General features: G+C 34.6%; 1 protein-coding gene and 1 pseudogene across 1 annotated transcript; one reads left to right on the top strand and one right to left on the bottom strand.

Moving 5' to 3' along the window:
- Positions 1-428: 428 nt before the first annotated feature.
- Positions 429-27,617, top strand: SERPINI2 (serpin family I member 2). Its single transcript, XM_056110562.1, has 8 exons — positions 429-675; positions 5,785-6,015; positions 7,982-8,176; positions 8,257-8,449; positions 15,752-15,849; positions 19,636-19,722; positions 23,360-23,449; positions 27,522-27,617. The coding sequence occupies exons 1-8, from the start codon at positions 429-431 to the stop codon at positions 27,596-27,598; spliced, it is 1,218 nt and encodes a 405-aa protein (XP_055966537.1). The 3' UTR covers positions 27,599-27,617.
- LOC130020213 (uncharacterized) lies at positions 1,907-2,058 on the bottom strand (annotated as a pseudogene).

Genomic DNA, 27,617 nt, shown 5'->3' with positions numbered 1-27,617 from the left:
TGTCTATCTCTGTCTCTACCTCTCTGTATCTCTGTCTCTGACTCTTTCTCTCTGTGTCTCTCTCCCCCTCTCTCTCACTCTGCCTTTGGACATTATGGTTTGCAGTACAAGTACTGAAAAGCTATCAGTTTGGTCTTTCATCTTCTTTCAGCATGCAGTTCTTATTCATAGTGTTCATTTCCAACTATCATTGTCACATTGTCATAGTGGTCCATTTGATAAGTCTTGAATTATTACAAAAATGTCCATTAGTATGTGGTGAATTTTTCTAAATATACATAGGCTAGTCAGGATAGCTATTAGAACTTTCTTGTAGTTTGTTCTCGTAAGACGGTTCTCAGAAGTAAAATGTTTTCTGTTGAGATCATGTGTAAAATTTAATCGTTTTTGAAAACTCATTATTTTCAATTAAAAATGCAGAGGCCAAAATGAGTAAGATCGTCTTTTGGAGTGTCCTTTTGGCTTTTTCTGGAAGTCATGCCTTAAGACCCTTGGATAAAATAAATGCTGAATTTGCAGTGGAACTTTATCGAGCTGTCAGTTTATCTCATAAAGACAACATTATATTTTCCCCTCTTGGAACAATCTTGACTCTTGGAATGATCCAGCTGGGAGCAAAAGGAAAAGCACAACAACAGATAAGACAAACTTTAAAATTTCAGGAAAACTCAAAAGGTGAGATTTTAAATTTAATTATTTATACTGATAAAATCTGATTAACTTTATTTTTCAGATAGTAGAGACAGGTTTTCAGGTTTCATTTACAAATGAAAGCTGGAGAGAAAGTATATAGCAAGTAAGGGATTTCTGATTCCTGAACTCAGAGCCTTGAGTGAGCCTGTGTCCCACCACATGTCTCTTCTGAACCTTGTGTCACTATCATCCCATTGTTCATCAATTTACTCAAGCAGGCATCAGTAACTTTCTCTATTCATCCCAGCCCTGAGATTTTAGCAGCCTCTCCTTACTCGTCTTTCCCAAAGATTGAAGGCTCTTTCAGGGTCAGGGGAATGAGACCTGTTATAGTTAGTGGTTTAGACATATCGAATATGCCACGGGGAGCTTGCCAGGCTCTGCCTGTGCCAGAGGGATACTCTCGGTAGCTTGCCAGACTCTCCGAGAGGCATATATATATATATATATATATATATATATATATATATATATATCACGGTCCTCCTGTTGTTCATCAATTTGCTCGAGTAGGCCCAGTAACGTCTCCATAGTGAGACTTGTTGTTACTGTGTTTGGCATATTGAACACGTCACGGTTAGTTTGTCAGGCTTTGCCATGTGGGCGAGATACTCTCTGTATCTCACCGGGCTCTCCGAGAGGGGCGGAGGAATCGAACCCGGCTCGACCCGGCTGGCTGCGCACCAGACAAATGTCCTACCGCTATGCTATTGCTCTCTCTATGATTTGTTGCCTACTGTCTGAACTCCAACAAGCATGGTTTGGTAATTATGGAAAACGGGTAGAAAGTTTCTTATGATGTGTCTGGCAGCGATTGGGTAGTGGACGTTCGCTGATGGGGCTGGGTCCCTTAGGGCGGGGAGGGCTCTTACTCACTCCCCTCTGGGGCTCCCTGAGTGAAAACAGCCTGGCATGGGGTTCAGATATGATAACAACAATAACAAAATAAATGAAAGTTATTATTGAAAGTTTAAATTAAGTGAAAGGTATTATAAACATAAATTATCTAAATTCACCTATAATTGTCTCCTTACGGCAATGTAATTTTAAAAAAATTATTAAGACAATATTTTTACAAAAAAATTTTGAGTAGGTTTTTGTGTTTTCCTAGGGCTTAAGAAATTTTTATGTTGAGCTTATCCTTTATGTGAGCATATGCACATGTATCTATAAATATGCATATTTATGTATTCTTTAAATATGATTATATTATGATTCTTACTCATCACAAAACTGTTTTGGAATATAATTTTTAATTGCTGCCCACTGTTGCCTACAGAAATACTATAACAATATTTAATAGGTTTTTTCAATATTTATTCTTGTATACTACACTTGATCTTAGCCAAAAGGCCGAGAAGGGCTGGAGCGATAGCACAGCGGGTTGGGCGTTCGCCTTACACGCGGCCAACATGGCCGACCCGAGTTCGATTCCTCCGCCCCTCTCGGAGAGCCCGGCAAGCTACCGAGAGTATTCGATATGCCAGACACAGTAACAACAAAGTCTCCAATGGAGACGTTACTGGGCCCGCTCGAGCAAATCGATGATCAACGGGAGGGCCTTTACCTTTACCTTATTCTTGTATATATAGACTTATTTACTGTCATGTAAAATCTTGTGTGCATCTCTCATTATCTAATTAGCTTTTAAAACTGGGATTTCTATTTTAAAATGATTTTTTTCACTTAAAAGAAAATCAAATGCATTTATGTATTTTTAAAGTAAATTTTCCACAATGAAGCACAAACATAGTTCATTGAAATTATTTTTTATGTATCAGTGGTTACTATTTTGGAGTTTTCCCAAAGCCTGAAATATTAGGCACAAGCTTTATTGCTGGCATTCTACTTGCAGAGATACTTGTCTATTTTCCTGATGAGCCTGTTCTATTTAGTTTCTTAATGACTGCAAGTTTTTTTTTCTTTTTGGGTCACACCCGGCTATGCACAGGGGTTACTCCTAACTCATGCACTCAGAAATTACTCCTGGTGGTGTTCGGGGGACCAGATGGGTTGCTGGGAATTGAACCTGGGTCGGCCGCGTGCAACGCAAACAACCTGGACACGCAGTGTTATCGCTCCAGCCCAACGACTGCAATTTTAAGACTGACATCACTATTAGATAATGTACGTTAAACAGAAAAGGTCCCATGGAAATTTTTTAGTTAAGAATATAATAACTCAAATTTCAGTATCTTTGCCTTAGTACTGGAATTTCTTTTCCATATATATGCATTTATATATATATATATATATATATATATTTGAAGTTTAAGGCTTCATTTCATCTTAAATACAAGTATTTTTATATAAAAATGTAGGTGGTGAAAGTGAAGTTAATTGCTAGGATTTTCCTTTGTGTATAATATAAAGACAATGTTCCAGATTTAGTCTTGATTGTTTATATTTTATTCAGCAAATCCCATTATACAGTCCCAGAAACGTTTAAATCAAATAATACTTTTGGACAAATAATAGGACATTTATGAAAACATGTAAAGTTTATTCCATGATAAAATTGCAAAATTACAGTCTCTGAAATTCAAATTACTTAAACTTATAAACACAATTCATATATTTTTTTTGCTTTTGGGGTCACACCCAACGATGCACAGGGTTACTCCTGGCTCTGCACTCAGGAATCAACCCTGGCAGTGCTCAAGGGACCATATGGGATGCTGGAAATCAAACACAGGTCGGCCGCTTGCAAGGCAAACGCCCTACCTGCTGTGCTATTTCTCCAGTCCCACATTTTTCTTTATAAAACTTTCTTTCTTAAAAAAGAACTGTGATTTACAAAGCTACTGATAGTTGAACTTTAGGCATGCACTATTTAGACACCAATCCCACCACTAGTGTCCACTTTCTTCCACCAGTGCTACCATATTTCCTCCCCACCTCCAGTCCACCCCAGGGGCGGTCGGGCATAAGGAACATGCACTACCTGCTGTAGTATTGCTCCATCCCCTAGTGTACCACACTTACAACCTATAATGGAGACTGAGTACTGAGCAGTCCAGTCAACAGTGACCTCTACATGTTGACCTATGTGATTTCCCTGGCTCTAATTTAGGGAATAAACCATTAACTTTATTAGAATGTTTTATTTCTGAAATATACTTAGACATTCTATGTGCACATTAAATAAATATAAAAGGTATATATATTTATATTCTCATCCACATTTTATTACTTGGTGACATGTTTCACTGACTTCAAAATTCAATTATTTATTAAAGAATAGCTGTCACAAAATCAGTTAGACATTCTCTCTTATCAAACTTTCTTACATCCATTCAGATGTAATTTCTTATGTCCGTTGGGATGAAATAGATTCCATCCTCTTTTGTTAGATAAATTTTGTCCTTTATTTGAGGTGGAATATAATGTTCATTGACTTGATATATTGGAAAATTCTTAAATTCTGAAAGTTAATTTTAAATTACCCCAGTAATTTGCCTCATTAATTTCTTACCTTCTCTGTCTGGAGAAGTTCTCATACCTTCATTGAGGAAGACTACATTGAGGAAGACTGTATTAAGGTAGCTTCTAAATTACTGAAATATTTCTCTCGAATAAAATAGCAATAAGGGACTATAACTAGCTTCATGGCATAAACAAGTAAATAAACTAAATTTTCTTCTCTTTTGTGTATGTTCTTTTAAGATTACAATGGAAATTTTTATATTAATCATAATGTAGTAAGAATTTTTGTGTATGTCTTTTATTTCAACTATTTACTTTGATAAATATAAAGTATATAGTTAACATATGGAGAATCGTGGACTTTAAAATGAAATTCAATGCTATTTACAGAAAATCATTTAGGAATGTATGTTAGTCGTACCTACACAAGAATGCCAAAGCAAAGATATTTGTATAGACTAAAATGTAACATTCACTTACATCAACCAAGAAATTTAAACCCTCAATTGAGGCTTCAAAATATGACCAATGGACTACTATATCTCCGATATATATTCACACACACACATATATATACACACACATACAAAACACCTACACAATTTTTATTCATAAGAGTTAGTAGCTAAATTTTCTCAGTAGTATGTTTATAAATCTCTTAAATAAACATAAATATTAAAATAATGATCTATTATAATTTTCTAATATAAATGATTGCATGCAATAAACTCTCATGTTTAGAAAGTACATATTTAGTGTTAAACTGAAAATACAACAAAGTATTTTAAAAGCTTTGATTTGAAATATAGCTTCCAGACATAATGATTTAATTCCAACATTAATCCAAAAGTTAATGAAGAATGCTGAAAATGAACAGGACACTGAAAAAAATCAGAGCTAAATTTTATCTAGGAACATATACCTCTCTGACAGTACTGTGTTCAGAGTGACCAAACAATGAGTAAATAATAGGACAGCATTGATCTATAGCCAGCTCTGATTCATTTGACTAATGGTTATAGTCAGAATTGTTAAAGAATTATATAGTACATAAACATCAAAATTATTTCAATTAATGAATCTGAAGAAATTGACTATTTTTATTCTTATAAACCACTCAAGATTATAGGAGATGCCTTGCAAACTGCAAAACCGGACAGATGCAGTTGCTCATAAGAGAGCTTCCGTTAGGCAAAATAACCACAATATTGAAAAGGATTGTTCATCACTGTCATACCTCCATCAACATTCATTAACATTCTCCTCTCATAAATACCATGTTATGCAAAGAATGAGATTCTACAGATAGATTTTAAACAACTAAGCATGAGTTAAATTTGATTATAAATAGCTGAATACCACTTAAAGCCTAAAAAGGGGAGAGATTTTTCAGCCTCTTAAAAGTATATTCTATTAAAGCATATTCTATGCTTCGACAGATTTCAAATTTACACATATATTCTTTTATCTATATCAAAAGTAATTTTCCCATAAAATGTATATTTTAAGGGATATGAATGTTTAAAATATTTATATTAACTTATAAATGATAGTTATACTTGAGGGGGCAAAAATGGTGATATGAATCAGAGTTTAAAAGCAAAACTGAAAGGCTGTTGTTTTTCTGTTGCTCAATATGTCATTTTACATTATAATTATTTTTAGGAGAAGAATTTTCTGTGCTGAAGTCATTTTTCTCTGCCATCTCAGAGAAAAAGCAAGAATTTGTATTTAATCTTGCCAATGCCCTCTACATTCAACAAGGATTCACTGTGAAAGAACCGTATCTCCATGGCAACAAAGAATTTTTCCAGAGTGCCATAAAGCTGGTGGATTTCCAGGATGCAAAAGCCTGTGCAGAGACAATAAATACCTGGGTAGAAAGCAAAACAGATGGTAAAGTTTCTTATTTTCATAAAATAATTATTTGTCATTGAATTTATGGTTTCTAAAACTAAAGTAAATAATGATCGAATATCTTCTTACTGAACTTGGACCAAGGGTATCAAATCTTCTATTTTGTTTCCCTATTGTTTAAATTAAAGCTGAATTGCAATACTAAGGTAAATTGTAAGCTGCTTTTAAAAGTATACGCATTCTTTTCATTTTTCTATTTTGAAAGATACTTGTTTGTAGATACTTTTGACCATACCAAATGATGAGGGTTTTGTGCTCAGAATCATTTATGGCGAATTCAGGGGACCATATGGGTTGCCAGAGATTGAATCCGAGTCAGTCACATGCAAGGCAAATGCGCTAACTGCTTTACTACCACTCTGGTACCGATTTGTAGAACTCTGAATAGAAACATGTTACTTAAAATTTTTGCTTAAACATAGATATCTGTATGACCACATAAATAACATCCTTGATGAGGGAAAATTTGATCTATTAATATCAATATAACTGAGAAACACTGGATGTGGACCACCAAACCAAAGAAAACGCACAAATAAATAAAACGATATTATTGATAAAATATTGTATGATAATTGGAGTGTTTAATCATAATTAATGTATTTAATTTCCAGTTAATAGTAGTTTCTTTATTTATTCACTCTTACAAAATAATGCTTCTTTAGGGAAACAAATTAATTGTAAAATGGGTGATATGAGTAGTAGTTGAAGAAGAGTCATGTTAATATTGTGTTCAGGGTATCACCCGTTGATCATCGAATTACTCGAGCAGGCGCCAGTAATGTCTGTATTCCTCTCCGACCTGAGATTTTACCAGCCTCTTCTTACTCATCTTTTCCCAACTACTGAAGGCTATTTTAGGGTCAGGGAAATGAGACCTGTTGTCGTTACTGTATTTGGCATATTGAATGCGCCACGGGGAGCTTGCCATGCTCTGCCCGTGTTAGCGGGATACTCTTGGTAGCTAGCTGGGCTCACCGAGAGGCATATATTTATATATTTATCTCTATGATTTGTTGCATACTTTCTGAACCATATCAGATATGGTGGAGTAATTGTGGAAAATGGGTAGAAAGTATCTTATAATGTGTCCAGAAAGTGGCCTGAAGCGTGGCTGTGGTTGGGTAGTGGAGGTTGGCTACTGGGACTGGGTCCCTTGGGGCGGGGCGGGCTCTCAACTGCCACACTGTCTGGTGCAGTGTCTGCTAATTATGTTAAATGAGAAAAATCCTAGTTATGAGACAAGGTCATACAATCTTGTTTAAGTTTCATTACTCTGAAATACTCATTGTACATATGAATGATTTCCTGGAAGAAGAAAATGTTTATTTTCCTTTCCCAAGGTACCAATATGAGTGTAGCAACTAGAGAAGAACATTAAATTAGTAACTATTATATGTTAAAAAATCTTAAAAATAAGTTTTAAATTCCAATTAATATGTATTATGAATATTAAATTTTGTTCTTTTTGTCTGAAAAACAATTTACACCAGAATTTCAATTAAGAGAGTTATGCTGTCAAAATTTTCTTCAGACAATGAAACATCTTTCTACTTCCCAGAAAGTCATATTTGACCTTGTTTCTCAGAGAAATTTTATTTTATTTTTGGGGGGGGGTCACACCCAGCAATGCTCAGGGGTTACTCCTGGCTCTGCACTCAGGAATTACTCCTGGCGTTGCTCAGGGAACCATATGGGATGCTGGGAATCGAACTCACGTTAGCCGCATGCAAGGCAAATGCCCTACCCGCTGTGCTATCGCTCCAGCCCCATTTCAGAGAAATTTTAAATTACATTTTTCTCTTACTTCAAATGGCTACACTTATATTACAGTGCATTATCTCTTTAACTGATCTGTAACTTTTGCTTTTGTTCTACTTAGAGCAGTTTCACTAAATCATGATGACATATTTCTTCCTGCCTTAATTTTGCATATCCTTCACAGGAAAAATTAAAGGCATGTTTACAGGGGAAGAATTTGGTCCTCTTACTCGGCTTCTCATGGTGAATGCTATTTACTTCAAGGGGAATTGGGAGCAGAAATTCAATAAAGAGAACACACAGTTAATGAATTTTACTATGAAAGACGGTGCAACAGTAAATATTTCAATGATGAAGGCTCTTCTGAAAACAAAATATGGTAATATGAGAAACCACATTCCAAAGCATGATTTGGGGATGTGATAACTATATTAAACAATTAAATTTTTTCTACTTCAGGTTATTTTTCTGAATCATCCATGAATTACCAGGTACTGGAATTACCATACAAAGGCAGTGAGTTTAGCTTAATCATAATACTTCCTGCAGAAGATATGGCCATAGAAGAAATGGAAAAGTTAATTACCGCTCATCGAATTCAGAAATGGTTCACCGAGATGGAAGAAGAAGAAGTAGAAATAAGTCTCCCTAGGTTAGAATTTCATTTTATTATCTTATTTTTATGTTTTCATTTAAGATGGAATTTGGATAGCCAATTGAAAGACTACAGGTGCTTGAAAAGGCTATTGATAAAAATGAAAATACATAGAAAATTTTACTTTACTTTATGAATACAAATACAGATCTAATCTATGCTAAAATTGTCCTGCTATAGTGAGGATGAATTGATTTTTTCAATATTCTATAAAAGTGTGAATAAGTGCAAATCTTAGCACTGGGATCCTAAGATTTAATGGAATTCTTGATTCTTTATTATATAGATTTAACTTTCTGGAATTTTTTTCCAGTAGTATATTCTATGAAAATAGATAAAAATATCAAATATCAAAAGATATCAAAAGATAAAATAGATATGACTTTTGACAAAGTGGTATCTAACAGACATCAAATTATAAACACAATACTATAGTCAATTTTAGGTGTTAATACAAAATGAAAATCAGAAAGGCATAACTCAGGAAACAATAAACATGAACACTAATATTTTCAAAAACCTGTTTTGTTTGGGTTTGGGTTTTTATCTCTCAAGCCAGAACACTGACTTATTAATAGTAGACAACAAGAGAACTTAAGAAAGTAAGATTGCAATAACCATAATTCCATCACACACCGCTGAATCTCTTTAAAGGAATGTATTTAAATATAATTAAATAGGTTATATGTAATTCTTTTATTTTTGAAATTTTACGCAAATTCTTCAAGACAGATATGGTCTATGATAACCTTTCTCTGGCTTTTATTCTCCTAAATCTCTTGACTAAACCTAAAACAAAGCTTCCTAAGCTAGCATTTCATTCCATTTGAGTTTAGTCATTAATTTCAACCATATCATCACCAAATCTTTTCAATGTTTCTGTCACCATTGAGACAGAAATGTCTTAAATGATGCTATTTTTCTCCCCAACCCAGTAAATCCTCTGAAAGTCTCTTTTATTCATCTACTCACTTTGTTGGAGCAAAATTCTAGAAAGCAGTCAATTCTGGCCTCACTAAGGTTAATGCTTAGACAAATAGCATCTAACAGACATTGAATTATAAACAAAATACTGTGGTCAATTTTATGTGTTAAACAATTTTTAACACAGTATAGCAAAACTTCATCTCTATTCTCCATACACAATTTTGCTTGAGCAGGCCCAGTAACGTTTCCATCTTGAGACTTGTTGTTACTGTGTTTGGCATATTGAATACGTCAGGGGTAGCTTGCCAGGCTCTGCCATGCGGGCAAGATACTCTCGGGAGCTTGCTGGGCTCTCCAAGAGTGGTGGAGGAATCGAACTTGGGTCGGCCGCATGTGCCACGTGCAAGGCAAACGCACTACCTGCTGCGCTGTCGCTCCAGCCTATATACAACTTAAGTATATTTATTTAACTCATTACATTTCCAACTTCTGATTAAAGAAAACTTGTCATCAAGCATATTATTTCACTCTTTACCTCAAAATTATATAAATATTTGCTATTCAATATTTTCTATATAATACGAAAATAAAACTTTATTTTCATATTCTTTCCTTGATGTCAGGAGTTGGAAAATGTTGCACCATGCTATTATTACTCTAAACTTGAACTCTTAATCTAAATATTATTGACTCTAAACCCGTCTAGCAATACTTCTACCTGATTCTCTCTAAAAAATATTTTGCTTATTAATGTAGGTTTTTCTTTCTCTTACCAAATAATGATTATCAAAGTTTTATATTCAGACTTTTATATGTTGTCCTTTAGAATGCATTCCTTATTATCGATGTTCCTAAAATTGGAATTTCTTCCCAAATCCTCTCTTCCAGTCTTCTACTACCTATTTTTATCTCTCTGAATATCATTCAGCCTTTCATAATTTTATTTGTTTGTTTTAACTCCAAGTTCCTGCTAACATTTTCACATTGATGATATTATGCTACCAAGCATAAATGATTTACCTTATAATATCAATAATTATTTATCAACTTATTAGTTTATTAACTTACTTTTCCATCTTTATCTCTGTCTACTCTTTTTTGTCTGAATCTCTCTCATTTGCTATTGATAAAATCACTCTTTTAGGGTCAAAAGAAATTTGAGTTTGAAAACTGATTGTCACATCCTAGTCACTTGATTATCTTCTGATGTAGTCTTACATATGATACTATAACCAAGGTGGCCTCAAATTAATCAGCCTCTAGAACTGCCTAGATAAAATGCAGTTTCTGACTCAAATGCGCCAAAACGATCTTATAAGCATTTGAAAATTTCCACAAGAATATTTCATAGTTGAAAACTATCCAGTCTAATGGGTATATTTTTCAAATAGTTTGGTCTTATCTGATATCTTAAATTGCCAGCACACTTCTTATACAAATTTACCTTACTCTAAACATAGACTTTACTTCAAATTCCTTGAAACACAGCTGCTGTGAGTTGAATTGTGTTGTTTCTCAGTCCACATATTAATATATTTGAAACATTAAATTATTTGGAGAAAGGATATTTAATAGGCTAAATCATTAGGGTAGTCTTAACCAATGTGACTGGAGTCTTAAAAAAAGGAAAATTTTGACTAAAGAGGTATACATGAAGAGAAGACTATATATAGATACATAGGAAGAAGAAATTTTTCTAGCTCTTTCAGCTAGAAAAGATCTTTTCCTCTAAAGTTTTCTTGGAAAGAAATAACACATCATGATTTTTGACTTCTTCAATGCAAAACTATGAGGCAATACATACCTGTTATTTAAGTTACATACTTTTGGGTAATTAGTCAAGGTTGTTTTGACAAATGAATATAATTAAGAACAACCTTAATGTTCAAAATGTTAATGATTGTGCTTATTTTCTACAAAGTAGAAAGTAAATTAAAAATCATATGGCAGGATGAGTGTTCCTGGAATGTAGACCTTTTTATAAAAAAAAAAAAAAGAAAATGGTTTTTGGACCACACCTGGTGATGATCAGCACTTACTCCTGGCTCTGTACTCCAGGCTCATTCCGAGCAGGCTTGGGGATTTTATGAGGTCCTAGGGGATTTTATGAGGTCCTCATGTTGGCCGCATGCAAGGCAAATACCATACCCATAGTACCATTGCTCTAGTCCCTTATTTATTTTTTTTATATTAAGGGCTGGAGGGATAGCACAGCGGGTAGGGCGTTCGCCTTACAAGCGGCCAACATGGCCGACCCGAGTTCGATTCCTCCGCCCCTCTCGGAGAGCCCGGCAAGCTACCGAGAGTATCTTGCCCGCACGGCAGAGCCTGGCAAGCTCCCCGTATATTCGATATGCCAGACACAGTAACAACAAAGTCTCCAATGGAGACGTTACTGGGCCCGCTCGAGCAAATCGACGATCAACGGGAGGGCCTTTACCTTTACCTTTACCTTAAGGTAACATTAATTTACATGAGTGTACATTTTTCTTTCACTTTCTCTTTCTTTCTTTCTTTCTTTCTTTCTTTCTTTCTTTCTTTCTTTCTTTCTTTCTTTCTTCCTTTCTTTCTCTTTTCCTCTTTCCTTCTTTCTTTATCCATTTCTTCTTTCCTCCCTTACTCCCTCTCTTTCCCTTCCTCCCTTCCTCCCTCCTTCCTTCCTTCCTTCCTTCCTTCCTTCCTTCCTTCCTTCCTTCCTTCCTTCCTTCCTTCCTTCCTTCCTTCCTTTCTCGGTTTGGGTCACAATCAGTAGTGTTCAAGGCTTACTCCTGACTCTGTGTTCAAACATCACTTCTGGCAGTGCTCAGGGGACCATATTCACTGTAAGGGACTGGACTTGGGCTGACTGTATGAAAGGCAAGCATATTAATCCATGTGCAGTCTCTCTACCCCAAATGTGAGTAGTTTTAGAATTTTTATTATATTATTGGTTTGTGGAACATTTTTGCATGTTTAGCATTTCTCTAGCACATTGCATTTCTCTATCTTATTTTTCCTTTTTGTTTTTGGTGCCACATGGGTGGAGCTCAGGGGATGTTCCCAACTCTGTGCTTGGGGATTGCTTCCAGAAATGCTTAGGGGACAGTATGGTCCTGGAACAAACCTGGACTTCATCCACTGAAGCTGCATTTTTATTTCTTGCCCACATTCTTGTCTATATGAAGATGAGTTCAATCCCCAGCATCTTACATGGTCCCCCAAGAACCTCCAGGAGTAATTCCTGAGTGCTCCAGAAGTAATTAAGGAGTAACTCCTGTGCATCTCCGGGTATGAGCCAAGAAAGCTTTAAAAAGAAAAGCAAAGAAAGTAGATTTTTGAATAATAATAGAGACATTGAGGGAAACCTTTTCAAAACTTTCATTAAACAAGAGTCATGGGTTTAGGAAAAAGGAAAGGAAAGAATAACTTATAGAAAGTATCACAAAAAAATGTGAATTCTTTTATTTCATTGTCGGTAGTTATTACTTGTGCACGATCCATTTAAACAAAATGATTGCATCTAGGAGTAAATTGCTTTCTTTTAAGAAACTGTGTATTTTTATATGTTAAAACACAGCATTTAGTTGTTACTTATCTAGGCTTTTTGCTACTAATTCCTTTGCTTTTAACTGATTTTTCTATAATATTTTAATTAAAGCCCAAAGAAAAGGAGAAATGAGCCGTATCTTGGATAAATACTAAAACTCACAAAATTTGAAAGAGGTTTTTCATTTATACATCTATATACTAAATAATATTGTATTTCGAATTATTTTTGGTTAGAAGAAAATAGGGTTGGATAGCACAGCGGGTAGGGTATTTGCCTTGTCAAATACGATCGACCTGGGTTCAATTCCTTTGTCCCTCTCAGAGAACCCTGTAAGCTACAGAGAGTATCCTGCCTGCATGGCAGAGACTGGCAAGCTCCTCGAGACGTATTTGATATGCCAAAAATAGTAACAACAAGTCTCACAATGAGACATTACTGGTGCCCTCTCGAGCAAATCGATGAACAACGAGAGGAGAGTGCTACAGTGCCAGAAGAAAATAACAGCTATTTCATTACTTTTACATCAAATGGTCTTGAATTTGAATCTCTCTCTCTCTCTCTCTTTTTTTTTTTTTTTTTTGCTTTTTGGGTTACACCCGGTGATGCTCAGGGGTTACTCCTGGCTTTGCATTCAGTAATCACTTCTGGCAGTGCTCAGGGGACATACGGGATGCTGGGAATAGAACCTGGGTCGGCCAAATGCAAGGCAAATGCCCTGCATCCTGTGTTATTGCTCCAGCCCCCTTGAATTTGAATCTTAACTCTGACTTCTCATTTGATCTTGTGTCTGAATTTTACTATGCTCAAGTCTCAAGTTATATGTTAGTGAAAGTAATAATGTTAACTACCCAGAATTTTTGTTGAGATTAGAAGCTATAATCTATATTAAACCCCTAATATGGGAAGTACTACTTCACACCTGGCTATTCATGGCTCCAATGGTCACGGTCCTCCCGTCGTTCATTGATTTGCTCGAGCGGGCCCAGTAACATCTCCATTGGAGACTTTGTTGTTACTGTGTTTGGCATATCGAATACGTCACGCGGAGCTTGCCAGGCTCTGCTGTGTGGGCGAGATACTCTCGGTAGCTTGCCGGGCTCTCCGAGAGGGGTGGAGGAATCAAACTCAGGTTGGCCATGTTGGCTGCGTGCAAGGCAAATGCCCTACCCACTCTGCTATCGCTCCAGCCCATGGATCCAATAATTATTGATAATTATGCATAACTAGAAATTGGTAATGGATTACTTTCATTAATGGTTGAATGGTTTTCTATTGCTGCAGTTTTATTGGACTATGTTATGAGGAGGGCTGTTCCATAAATGACTTTCTGATGATAGCTAAAGAAATTATTAAAAGTTGTAAAATGTCTTGCAGTATTCATGTTATTAACTTAAAATCTTTGGATTATTATACTAAAAATAGACAATTGCTAGGTAGAATAGAAAATTTATTTCCAGCCATTTAGAAGTCCATACTGCATTCAGTTTGAAAAGGGAAGTTTGGAAATGAAAACAGAAAAAAAATAGTAATGAAAGCTCAAAACCATCATGATTCATATTATTTTCCTTATCAGAAAGTTAGAAAAAGTTGAAATCAGTTGACATAAAACAAGATATTTTTGTTATCAGCAATCATTAGGCTTATTCCAAGTTAGCTAGAATTCTGAATGAGTTAACATTTTCCAAAAGTGTATAATCTTTTACTAAGAAATAACTTATTCCCCATGCATTTCTGCCACAGCATGTTCATTGTTTCTGAAGAATTATAGTTAAGAAGTGTGTTCAATATTTGGCAGTTAAAAAAATGATCCAATTAGACTGGTTGCTTACACTAATTTCCAGCTCCCAATATGAATCTGCCTATTATGGAAGGGTCCTGAGCTAGATTGGATTTTGTCAGCATGCAACCGGGAGAGAACTGGGATAAATGCCCTCGGGGTATAGAGTTCTAGCTTAGTAGGTGCCCACAAATAAGCCTGATTTTAGACATATCTTCCTATTTGAGGAAAGGCCTCTTATTTTAAAGTAAAGTTTCCAAACTGATTTAAAAATGCAACGGTTTATGCATCTATGAAATTAGTTTCCAGTTCTGTTTGTTATTTAAATGAATGATTGCGGTTCAGTGATTGTTAAGTACTTGGACCCAAAAAAGATCAGTGTCAGAGAAAATTTTCTTAGAAATGGAGATTTGAGTCTAATTTGGAGTACTAATTCATGATCCCATACTGGAAGTACAAGGCTTATTATTTTTTCGACTATAATTTTTACTTTAATAAACTGTTTTTTTTTATTCCAGTCATAAGGCATGTTTGGAAGATATTAATTATGTCTGCAAACTGAAGAAGTCAGTCACATCTACTGTGAAAGGATGAGAGGTTATCATGTGTCTTTCTGCCACAGTAATCAGTGCACTACTTCAAGAACTGTCATCCCCTATTCCTTTCTCAGGGTACCCTGGATGTATTCCAGGAGTCATCTGTGGTGGCATGAAAAAAATGAGCATATATAATTACTGGAGGAGATCTTTACACTTCTAGGGAAGGAGCCAAGAAACTGAAACCTTAGCATTCTTACCCATTTTGTTGGATAATTGCTATTTCAAAAGCCAGTATTCTTATTCTTCTCTATAACCATTCACCTTGAAGTTAGTTATTAACAGCACAGAATTATTCAGCAGAGCTGAAGTTAAAAATGATATGAAATGGAAGCCAAAGCAATTGTGATAAAGAAAACAAAAGGTTTCACAATATGTCTATTCCTGGTCATTCATTTAATGAAAAACATTTTGGTAGCAAATTTGCACTGTGTTTCAAGACTTTTATTCTTTATTTTTTTTAAAACCAGATTTAAAGTAGAACAAAAACTAAACTTCAAAGAAGCCTTGCAATCTTTGAACGTTACTGAGATATTTAATGGTGGCTGTGACCTTTCTGGAATAACAGGTAATACAATAAAAAATTGCTATGTTTTATGTTGGTATGTTTTCTAGATAACTATGTTAATTGATTTTAAAACTAAAAGAGCATTTCTCCTAGAAAACACACTCATAATAAATGTCATAGTTATATTTATATATCTATAAACAGGTACTTCATTTACATTTAAGTAGTTTTTAATAAAAGTCTGGAAACAGTTTTGAGTGTTACATAAGTCTTCTAACAATGCTTTTAATGGAACTATATATATGAAGTATTATGTGGGTTCTTATCTTAGCCCTTTTAGATTTACTTAAAGATCAGAATTTACAATTTAAGAAGAGTTTATAAAACTCTTAAACCAATTTTCTAGTGTTAATTCAGTAATTTTATAGCCCAAGAAATAGATATTCACGAGCTGCTGCATGATGAACATGATGTAGAAATTGCAATGTTACAGCTTGTAGGTGAACTTGACACTGACAAGAAGCTAAGGTAATGGAACTCTGATGCTAATTTGCACCTGGAAAACCGTATTTGGCAAAGACATTCACTCACGCAAAAGCACCCAAGACTACGTTTTAATTTTTCTCATCCTGAAAGTACCCAGTAGTTCACAAAAAGCTAAAAAGTAGAAAATGAAGAGCTATAACTTGTCACATTAGTTGTTCTGTTTAAAATTCATTCCTCTGTTTTTATAAAAAGAAAGAATAATGACATAAACTTATCTTTCTAATGGGATTTTGTATGATAACAGGAAATATTTTGTATTCCTTTATAAATATCTGGGCACTGGAGAAAATTAATTTATTCATCTATCTATTGAGGAAATGAATAGAGTAAATGAACTTCCTCTTTGGAAGAGGTGGATAGGGTTTGCAGATGACATAGCTGTTCATTATCACCTTCACACATGATTTAGCTACTTGTTTTCACTCTGACATTTACATCTGACTTCTCTGACAATTTCATCAGCATCAAGAATTAGGCAGCCAACAATAAACATTGCAATAGGATGCTGTTTATATGTGCCTTGGAGTGCAGCCACCTTATCAAATTGAAAAAAAATCATTTTTCGAGCTCCTTTTCTCTTAAACATTTATTGCTTTCTCACCTGAGTCTCCTATTTGAGTTGCTTTAACTACTTTGCTTCTATCTTATTGCCTGAAACAAATGAGCCACAGCTAATGCAGGGTCTGTGTACTGTCATTAAGAGTTTCCTGCTATACCAACTTATTATTTGGGCAATAGATATTTACAAAACCACCAACAACCAGTCAAATGTGCATGTTATAAAGTTTTTAGAGAAAAGAGTTGTGATTATCTTGTAGTCATGTAGCACTGTCCTCCCGTTTTTCATCATTTTGCTTGAGCGGGCACCAGTAACATCTCCATTGTGAAACTTGTTGTTACTGTTTTTGGCATATTGAATAAGCCACGAGGAGCTTGCCAGGCTCTGCTGTGCGGGCAGAATACTCTGGGTAGCTTGCCAGGCTCTCTGAGAAAGAGGAAGGAATTTAACCCGGGTTGGCTGTGTGCAAGGCAAATGCCCTACCTGCTGTGCTAGTGCTCCAGCCCATCTTGTAATCATATAGTTCATAATGTTGTATGAAATATTTTTCAGAGAATTACTTTGGAAGCTTTAGATAAATATTTTATTTCAAACTCTTTTCAATTCTTGTCACATTTAGTAAAATATTTTAACTTTAATGAGCTTTGTGGAAGCTAGGCAATTGGCCAGCAATTAATTCATTTCCATAAAAAGTGTTTTCTGTTCCTTTCATTTGACAAAGATATCCCTGGAATATTCATTAAAATCTAAAGCAAATAATTATTAGATATATGTAGGAGTAAGGGAGTTTTTAGGGTATAGATTCCATAATCAATCAAGTTCATTATCAATCAAGTCCTGTTCTTTTCCCCAGACTTGCCCCGTTCTTTAGTAGAATGCATATTGCCCAGTCTGGAGTCATTATCAAACTATGTGAGTTATACTCAGTTTTACTAAACACTAACTTAATTTTTTATCTTTATTTAAGGCCCCTTGAATTTCATCTTTCTGCTCTGTATATAAATCCTGTCTTACTCCAAACAACTTTTTGGGGGAAAATGCTTCTTTTCAAGTCTTTGAAAGACTATATTTCAGTCAAGTCATCCTACTGATTTAGACACTCTTTTTTTATCAGTCTTATATGTATATGGCATTCAATAGCTCCGATGCATTAACTTACTTATTTGACAAATATTTATTGTGAGGCAACAATGTGCCAGACAGCTTTCTAGAGATGAATAAAATGGACTAAGTTTTTCTGCTAATGATGTTTGACTCTATTGTGGAAGCTAGGCAATTGGCCAGCAATTAATTCATTAAATGTTGAGGTGATAGGTGTTGTGAATTATCTTAAAGAAAGTCATTAGGTCAGAGAAGTTAGAATTAGACCACCTGGTGAGAGAAGATTGCTCTTGACATTTTGGCTGAGATCTAAATAAAAAGAATACCAATCCAATAAATTGTGTAGAAGTCTGTAAACAAAAGCACTAAGAGAAGTAGGACAATGACGAATTGTGTGTGTGTGTGTGTGTGTGTGTGTGTGTGTGTGTGTGTGTGGTGTGTGTGTGTGTGTGTGTGTGTGTGACAGGCTGGCTCTGTATTCAGGGATCACTCTTGTCACACCCCCCAGAGACCATATGTGGTCAAGGTGATAGAACTCAGGCCAGTGCTTACAAGGTACTATTGCTGCAGCCCCTAAAATGTTGACATTATAACTGGAGAAGAAAGAAATGTAGAAGTTGAGGATAAGTTGTAATCAGCCCAGACAAAATAATCACAAGCAATTTACAGTTCTTATTTAGTAAGATGGGAAATCATGTTTTATGCAAATATTCACTTTTATGACTTCTTTTCATCTTGCCGAAGGGATTTACTTTCTTGGAAAGTGTCAGAACATGTTCCACTTTAGTATTTGTTCAGGAATTCTAAAGAGTGTTTTTTTTTTCAAGAGAAAACCAATCTTTTAATTTTTTCATTCTCCTTCAGGTTTTAAGGCCGTCTTCCTCTCTAGCCTTTTGGCATCACAAATCCCTGGCCATGGTTTTTTTGTTTCTCTGAGGAACTTTGTCCTATCTGTTTGGTCTTGATCTAGCAGGGATGGCTTCTGAGCTCAAGGTGTAACTTCTCCCTTCTCAGAGACTGTCCTTACAGATCACTCTATCACAAAAGCTTCACACATACATAAGCTTCCCCAAGAGGAAATAGGGATGCACAGGGACAGGGGATCTCTCTCAGCACGTGCCTGCACCAGAACAAAGTGCTGTAAGATACTACCTGACATCGAAAAGAAAAGCAGAATAGGTTTTAAAGGACGACTCTGACGAGATTCTGTGATAGCACAAAAGTAGCCTCTGCAGTCATGAAGGAAAGCAAATTTCGTTTTAAATTCAGGAAAGTTGGCTTTGAGGTTGAACGCACAGAGTGGGATTAATTCAGCTCTTCAAAGCCTTTTTCATCTCGTCTGTAGGCTGTGGCTGAAGTGGCAAAACCCTCTGTCCATTCAATACATTCTGTAGCGGGGCACCTGATTTAAAGGCTTATCCCCTTCTATCTCTGCCTTTTATATCTGGGCTAAACTTGGTCTCTCTATATCATTTCTGCAAGAGCTAAACCTAAATCACCGTTATCCCTAGCAAATTAACTAAGTTAGAGAGTGTGTTTATTTCGTTCTCAGTTCATTTGAAAATATAATGAAGCTTGGATTTAACTGGTAATAAAAAGACTGAACTCTGAATTTATACATATATATTTTTCCCCAATAGATTCAGCTGACGTGTATGTTTCCCAGGTCATGCAACAAATTTTCTTTGAGATAAATGAAGAAGGCAGTGAAGCTGCAACATCAACTGGTAGGACAAATGATCCCACAATAAGCTATGAGGAAAGATGAAAAGGGAATTTATATTCGGAGGCTGTTTTAAAGCATATTCTTATGCTTTAAAGCATAATGTTATGCTTATCTTGTCATGTGTATATTATATGAAAAAGGAAATTAATTGTATAAATCGTTTCTGTATCTCTCAGCTACAGCATAATGCAAAAGAGAAGTGAAAGGATTTTATTAGGATAGAGATGAGCCTGATACTTGCTACTGATACTTGCTTATTTGCTAATTAAATTACTTAAAATTAGCAGGTAGACGTTGTGTAGAAAGTTTAAGTTTAAACATAGAATCACTGCTGTTCAGAAATGCATACTCTAGTGATTGCATTAATTTCATCTATCCATTACACCAGCCATATTAGCCTTATTTTACTAATTTGATTCTTGTAATTATCTCTGTGGTAGTGGCTCACAAAGTTAAATGTTCATTAGAATCATCTATAGAAATTTTAAAATTCTGTGCCCTGTGCACATCTCAAAAAAATTAAATTAATGACTCTGGAGGTGATATCCAGGGTTTAATATTTTGAGATTTACTTTTAAGTAATGCCAGTTTGCAGCCGAGATTAACAAAGGGTTCTAGTATGGCTTACAATCCTTTTTTGCCACTGTAAAAAAAAAAAAATCTGTATCATTTCTATGACTAGGAAATGTATTAGAAACATAACGGTTCAGGTGCCAGAGCAATAGTATAGGGGTTAGGGCAGGGGGTAGGGTATGTGCCTTGCATGTGCCAATTGGGTTCAATCCCTGGCATCCCGTATGATACATCAATAGGAGTAATTCTTGAGTGCAGAGCCAGGAGTAACCCCGTGAGTATTACTAGGTGAGACCCAAAAACAAACAAACAAAAAGACAAGACAAGAAATAAATGCAATGGTTCAATCTCCAACTCCAGATCTACTAAATTGGAATCTGTATTTTTCAATATTTCCTACTACATATATATAATTATATATGTGTGTGTGTCTATATGTGTATCATTTAAAGTGTTTTATTGATCCATTTCCAAATTACTGCTACTTTATCAATTAATTTGAAATGTTAGTTAGGACTAATGAAATGAATTTTTTTTTTTTTGCTTTTTTTGGGTCACACCCAGCGATGCTCAGAGGTTACTCCTGGCTCATGCACTCAGGCATCACTCCTGGCGGTTCTCGGAGGACCATATGGGATGCTGGGAATCAAACCTGTATCGGCCATATTGGCTGCGTGCATTGCAAACGCCCTACCCGCTGTGCTATCGCTCCAGCCCCTAATGAAATGAATTTTGACAGTTGGATTATCACTATTATTTTGTTGTATTCTGAAGAACTTTGTATCACTAAACTCAAAGAACTAATATTAAGTAAGATGAGATGTTTACATCCTTGGAAAATTAAAAAAAATACTTCCTTGGGATGAGGTTTTTGAAGAAAATTTACTTGCTTTGATACAGAATTTGAGATTTGTGATACAGATAATCATATGATAAATAATTCTCCTTGCATGGTTTAAAGAAATAGATAGGTACAATGGTCCAAAAGTGGCTTACCAGAAGTCAGACCATGTTAATTGCCAATAAAATTGAAGTGAAATGGGATTTTCTAACTTCAATTTTAGAAGTCTTTCATTCCTCATGCCTCCCATTTTAAGTCTAGACTTCTCTCAGAGGCGATAGCTATGGAATTACAAGATAACTCAGCAGTCACTCTGATGTATTATAATTCAAAAAAAGTCATCGTGAAAAATTTGACTTTTAATTATCTGCTCAGGGTTATTTAAGAACAAAAAAACCTCAAGTATTCATCATATGAGAATGGAACAGTTCTATGCTTTTCTGATTTATCTCACTACTCTATCAATGAATATAGGCTAATATGTAGTCCTTATATTTTAAACTACACTTACTGCTCTTTTTGAAAACAAAGTTCTTAGAGTCCAGAAAAGTGAGACACATTGTGTTTGATTGTGAGTGGATCAGAATATGACATCTAAAAATATGCCAGTTGGAAGAAGGTTGTTTTGAGATAAAGGGAAAGAAAATAACATACAAAAAGACTTTTCATGCACTACTTATCTGACTGACATGAGGGTTAAAATTCTCTTTGTGAAGATGCTTCCCTTTCCTCTTCCACACTTGGAGAACAACCATTATTAAAGATAGAGGTTGGCACTAAGATAAACCTGCAAAAACAATCCTTAATAAATGAACTTTATCAGCTATTAGTTTTTCCCATATGTTTTTATCTCTGAATATAGCACCTTAATACTCCCAAATCCTTTTCATTTTTATCTCATGATCTCTCCACAGTTTACCACTCTTTTTTATAGCTTTCAGTGTTTAAGCTCTCTGGTGTTTAAGCTCATAGCCTTAATGGTTTCTTTGGGTATTCATTTCTTGATTGTGAAGCTTTTCTATGTATATAAAATAAATGTTTTATTCTGTTAATTTTTTCTTTTGCTAGTCTAATTTTCAGACTCCAGTACATAAGTGGTCAGAGAAAAAAAGTTTCTCCTCCTCTACAATTATTTTCTAATTTTGTGTTTTTAAAAATGACTTTTCCATGTGTTATTTCTTACTATAGAAAATCATTTCATTTCTGATAAAGAAAAAAACTGAATTTAATGTAGAAATATTTAAACTAGTAACCAAAAAAGTCCAACCATTTGAAATTGCCATATTAAATACTGACAAATGCCACAATTAAGCATCATGGTATAATGATCATGGTAAACAGTTACTAATATATAGAAAATCTCTACTCATAATCTCATAATAAAATACACAGTCATCGTCAAAATTCTTAGTAGGTTTGAATTTACAGCGCAATTTTGGAAAAATAGGTTGAAAAATTATTTTGGGGCCAGAGAGAGAGTACAGTCCTTAAGTTAGTTGTCTTGCATGTGGCTAACTCAGGTTGAATCTCTGCACTACATTAAGTCCCTGAAGTACCACTAGGAGTTATCCCTGAGCACAGAACCAACAGTAAGCCTTGAACATCACCAGTACGAGACAAAAAAACTAACTACACAAATAAACTCATATGTGATTATTACAAACCTAAAGAAATAATCTGCAAAAATATCATCTGGATAGGAATTCGCAATAAGGTATTTTAAGAATAAATAAAAGTTGAGCAGAAATATACTGTCTGAATAATAATAATTTTCTGATGCTTCCACTAATATTGCATCTTGTAAATAACTTTCATCTTTATTGAGCATTAATATAATGTTAGAACAACTCCATAAATAATTTAGTATTTATTTTTCTCCTTTTTTAAATTTTTGGCACACAGCTGGCAGTGCTCAGAGGTTATTCCTGGGTCTGCACTCAGGAATCATTCTTGTTATTGCTGGACCATATGGGATGCTGGGGGATGGAAACAGATTGGCCATCTGCAAAACAGATGCCTTACCTACTTTACTATCTCTCCAGTACTTATTTTTCTCCTTTTGGTCTTTAAACTCATTCCAAATTTCTTTTGTATTTAGACAATGGGTATTTATGCAAATATTAAGTCCTCTCAACAAATGACCTATCGTCTCAACAAAATTTTCTTTGTTTTTTTCTTTACTGATGATTTAATATGAATATATAAATAACTACTCTCTCTATAGGTATGAACATCCCTGCGATAATGAGTTTGCCTCGAAACCAGTTTATAGCAAATCATCCGTTTTTGTTCCTTGTAAAGCATAACCCAACAGGTAATTTTTTGAGAATTATCTGGGGAACCACCACACATTTCAGACTCAGGGGACCATATGGGGCTTTAGGGATTGAACCCTGACTGGCTGTTTGCTGTCTAGCGCGCTATCTGCAATTCTTTGCTCCGGCCCTGGGGATCCACTTTATTCTGTAGTGTGCTGTTATATTTATTAGTGGCTATTTACTGTTAATGATTGATAATATATTAATTTATTATAATTTAGTATAACACCATTGCAATGATTTAGATATTTTGACAAATAAATCCATAAAGCTGAGAGAGAATTTATGCACCGTAATTATATGCAAAAGGTCAAGGTAGTTGTAGATTGGATTGTGTTGGCATTTGATTCAATGTCAACACTGAGAAATGCATTTTATCTTGGCAGTTATTTCTGCGCTTAATTGAAAAGCAGAATTAGATTACAACTATAGTGAAATTACTTTTTTTAATGCTTTATGTAGGGTGTCATCTCAGGAATCATAATGACTGATTAAATATTATAAACCACAATCAAGCATAAAAACTATCTTATTCATGTTTGCATTTAGTTCAGTATTTGTCAGAGGATCTTGTGGATAATGTCAGTATTGCTAAAGATTGAGAGTATGTACTTGGGTATTCAATTTGGGCTCAAATCCCAGTTCAATTAACTAATAGCTATCGATATATCACTTACACTAAGACATATTTCTCCATATCCAATTCAAATATTTTATTAGTGTTCATCTCAGAGTTATATAGATGTATATGTGACTATTCTAGCATTATGCCTGATACAAAAATGTATTATGAATAAATCAACAAACATATATAAGTGAATGATGGAATAAGTGAAGAAAGGAAAGGGGAAAACTTTCTGCAAATTGATGTGCATGGAGAAGGAAATAGTTATTTAGAACTGAATCAATTTAACTACGGTTACTTAAATTATTGGTTACTTAAGGGACAAAACAGCCTTTTACTCATAATCATTTTGAACGTTATTTGATCTATACATCTTTAACCTTTGGATAAGTCTAATTCACAACAATTAGAAGTGGATTTTGAACATAGAGAACAGAAAGAAGTGAAGTTGCATTGGACTTCAGTGTTCAAAGAAATAACATTTCGAATAATGATACTGAATCTATTTTTCAAGTGATGACTAAAGCCATACTCTCTGTTGAACAGCAGTACAAAATTTAAATTCCAAAAGAATATACTTTGTGATAATATTTAACTATCATACCTTAATAACAGTCTTATGATCTTTATTGTAATGGTATTTTTGAAATTAGACTCAATTTCTGAAAGGACCACATTAAAATAAATGGACACTCATTTGTCAGAGACTGTAAACTCTGGCATGAAATGCAGAATTTGGCTATTATCATAAGATGTATGCATTCAGTGATTTATTTATTTCTGTCTCACAAATTATCTTAAGAAATCATTAAGTGAAACAGATGGTGACTAGTAAGCCTTAATATACTAGCAAGTGAATTTATTATTTGAAAGATAGCCTGAAGAAAAATGATTTTCAGACTATTAGAAACATTTTAACCTTAATTTTTCTTTTTCACCAAAGACTGCTTTTGTGAAAAATACATTCATTGTATTTTTCAATAAGTTTAGTTTTATATTGTAGTGTAATTATTCAAAGAGAAGATTAAACTGACCTAGCTAAACTTCTAAGGAAATATAAGGAATTTTTTATTTGTTTTTTGGTCACACTGACAATGCTTAGGTTAACTCCTGACGCTACACTCAGGGATCACTCCTGAGGCGCTTAAGGTACCATATAGAATGGAACTGGTAGACTGCTTTAAGGAAAGCATCTTACCCACTGTACTATCTCTCACACTCTGGAAATAAAAGTATATTTTATTTCTTAAACTTAGTATGTAGGTCAGATTTAGACATTTGAAAAGAAAATTGTAAAAGATGCTATGTGAAATATTTCTAAGAAGCTAGTGAATGATGAGTTTGAAATTGTCAGTATTCCACACATAATAAAAATATACTTTAAATACTTTCAGAACTTGAGTTGAAGAAATAATAGACCGTAGGTATTTCATATGACATATTCTATTCTAGTTGACCTTTTCATTGTTGGAGAAGCCTGGTTCTCTCTTCAGCATATATCATTATCTACCTCTCACCATCCCTCTTTTATTTCCTGAGTAAATGTTTTACTTTTTTAAAAATAAGAAATCTATTATTCTAGCCAGTTAGATTTCTTCTGTTAATATGAAGTAAACATTGCTTCCATATAACAAAAAATTGTATAAACATATTCAAGGTAAAGCTCACTTTCTTCTTTTTTGCTTTTTTGGGTCACACCCGGTGATGAACAGGTGATGAACTCCTGGCTCTGCACTAAGGAATCACCCCTGGTGGTGCTCAGGGGACCATATGGGATGTTGGGAATTGAACCTGGATTGGCCGCGTGCAAGGCAAATGTCCTAACTGCTATGCTATCGCTCTGGCCCATTGTTGAATTAATATTTAACAAATTTAAATAATCAGGGGCTGGAGTGATAGCAGAGCAGGTAGGGTGTTTGCCTTGCATGCGGCCGACCTGGGTTCAATTCCTCCGCCCCTCATGGAGAGCCTGGCAAGCTACCGAGAGTATTCCGCCCTCATGGCAAAGCTTGCAAGCTACCCGTGAGGTATCCGATATCCCAAAAACAGTAACAAGTCTAATAATGGAGATGTCACTGATGCCCGCTTGAGAAATTCAACAATGGATTACCATAAATTACTTAAAAGATTCCTGAATAAATAATTCTGATTAAACATTGAGATTCATAGAATTATGTATTATAAGAGTCACTGATGATTCTTATTGTGACTAAGTGTAATATCTATCCCAGGAGTTATCGCTGTGATTTCACAGGACTAAAAATCCTGATATACAGTCTTTATTTCTGTCCGTCTGTCTGTCTGTCTGTCCTCCCTCATCGATTTGCTCGAGTGGACACCAGTAACATCTCACAACAAATTGTGAGACTTGTTGATACTGTTTTTTGGCATATAAATATGTCACGGGTAGCTTGCCAGACTTTGCCGTGCAATTGAGATACTCTCGGGCTCTCCAAGAGGGATGGAGGAATTGAACCAGGGTCAGCCGCATGCAAGGCAAACGTCCTATCTGCTTTGGTATTGCTCCCACCCTTATATTGAGATATTTGAGACAAGATGATTGATTAAAATTCATAAATGATTAAGTGGAAATTTTGTCTACTTTTAGATTTTTGTCTCTTCTAAAAGTGCATCTTTCTTAAGAATTTACAGCAAAATATTTGTGATACCCAGCAATTATTATTACCAATGCACTTAGATTTAATTTTAGTCATAAAATTATGTAAATTTTACCATTTTAGAAATATGTCCTTTATTATACCTGATTATTAGGAATTTAAGGAAGGAAACACTTGGCACTATTTCATTTCTAGACACTTTCCTTATTCTAGTTGAAAAGAAAGGTGAATGTACATTGGCAATTTTTTTATCCTCAAATTCTTCCTTTTCATTTGCAAACAGAAAATGTTGGAAACATGTATTTGTATTTATGCTGTATTTTATGTCCCCTCTGTGAGAATTTCAAACCAACAGATTTATAAAAATAATGTCTTTAGTACTAAGCTTTGATTCAGAGCAATAGAAAACCTGATAAGTTTCATTTTTAAACCAAAGGGTTTATATTGCATGTATAAAAATATGATTACGAATATCTTAAATTTAAAATGCTACCTTGCTCAGCAAAGCCATTTTATTATACTGTGCTTCCTTGACTAAGTCTATATTTAGAACACTTCTCTGTCACTTTAGTTTTGCTATCATATAAGAAAAATAGGGCTAGTGAATTTTTCCTGCCAAGATGTTGTGGCTGTTAATTTATTTCATAAGTTATCGGGAAATAACTAATAATGATACAAACATATATTTTAAATGTGATAAGGGTATTCCAGTTAGGAAAGGCTAATATATCTAAAAGAAAATGCATGAATGATTTGTTAATGTATTAAAAAACTATTTTCTTTTATATTATAATTCTTTAAAATATGTTTTTTTTCTTTTTCTAGAATCAATTTTGTTTATGGGAAGGGTGACAAATCCTGACACCCAAAAAGTGAAGGGAAGAGATTTAGATTCTCTGTGAATAAAAAACATTTTTAAAA

Source organism: Sorex fumeus, unplaced genomic scaffold (genome assembly GCF_029834395.1).
Source record: "Sorex fumeus unplaced genomic scaffold, SorFum_2.1 ptg000010l, whole genome shotgun sequence".
Classification (NCBI taxonomy): Eukaryota; Metazoa; Chordata; class Mammalia; order Eulipotyphla; family Soricidae; genus Sorex; species Sorex fumeus.
Note: the sequence above shows the minus strand (reverse complement) of the source record. Positions and strands in the feature narration are given on the sequence as shown.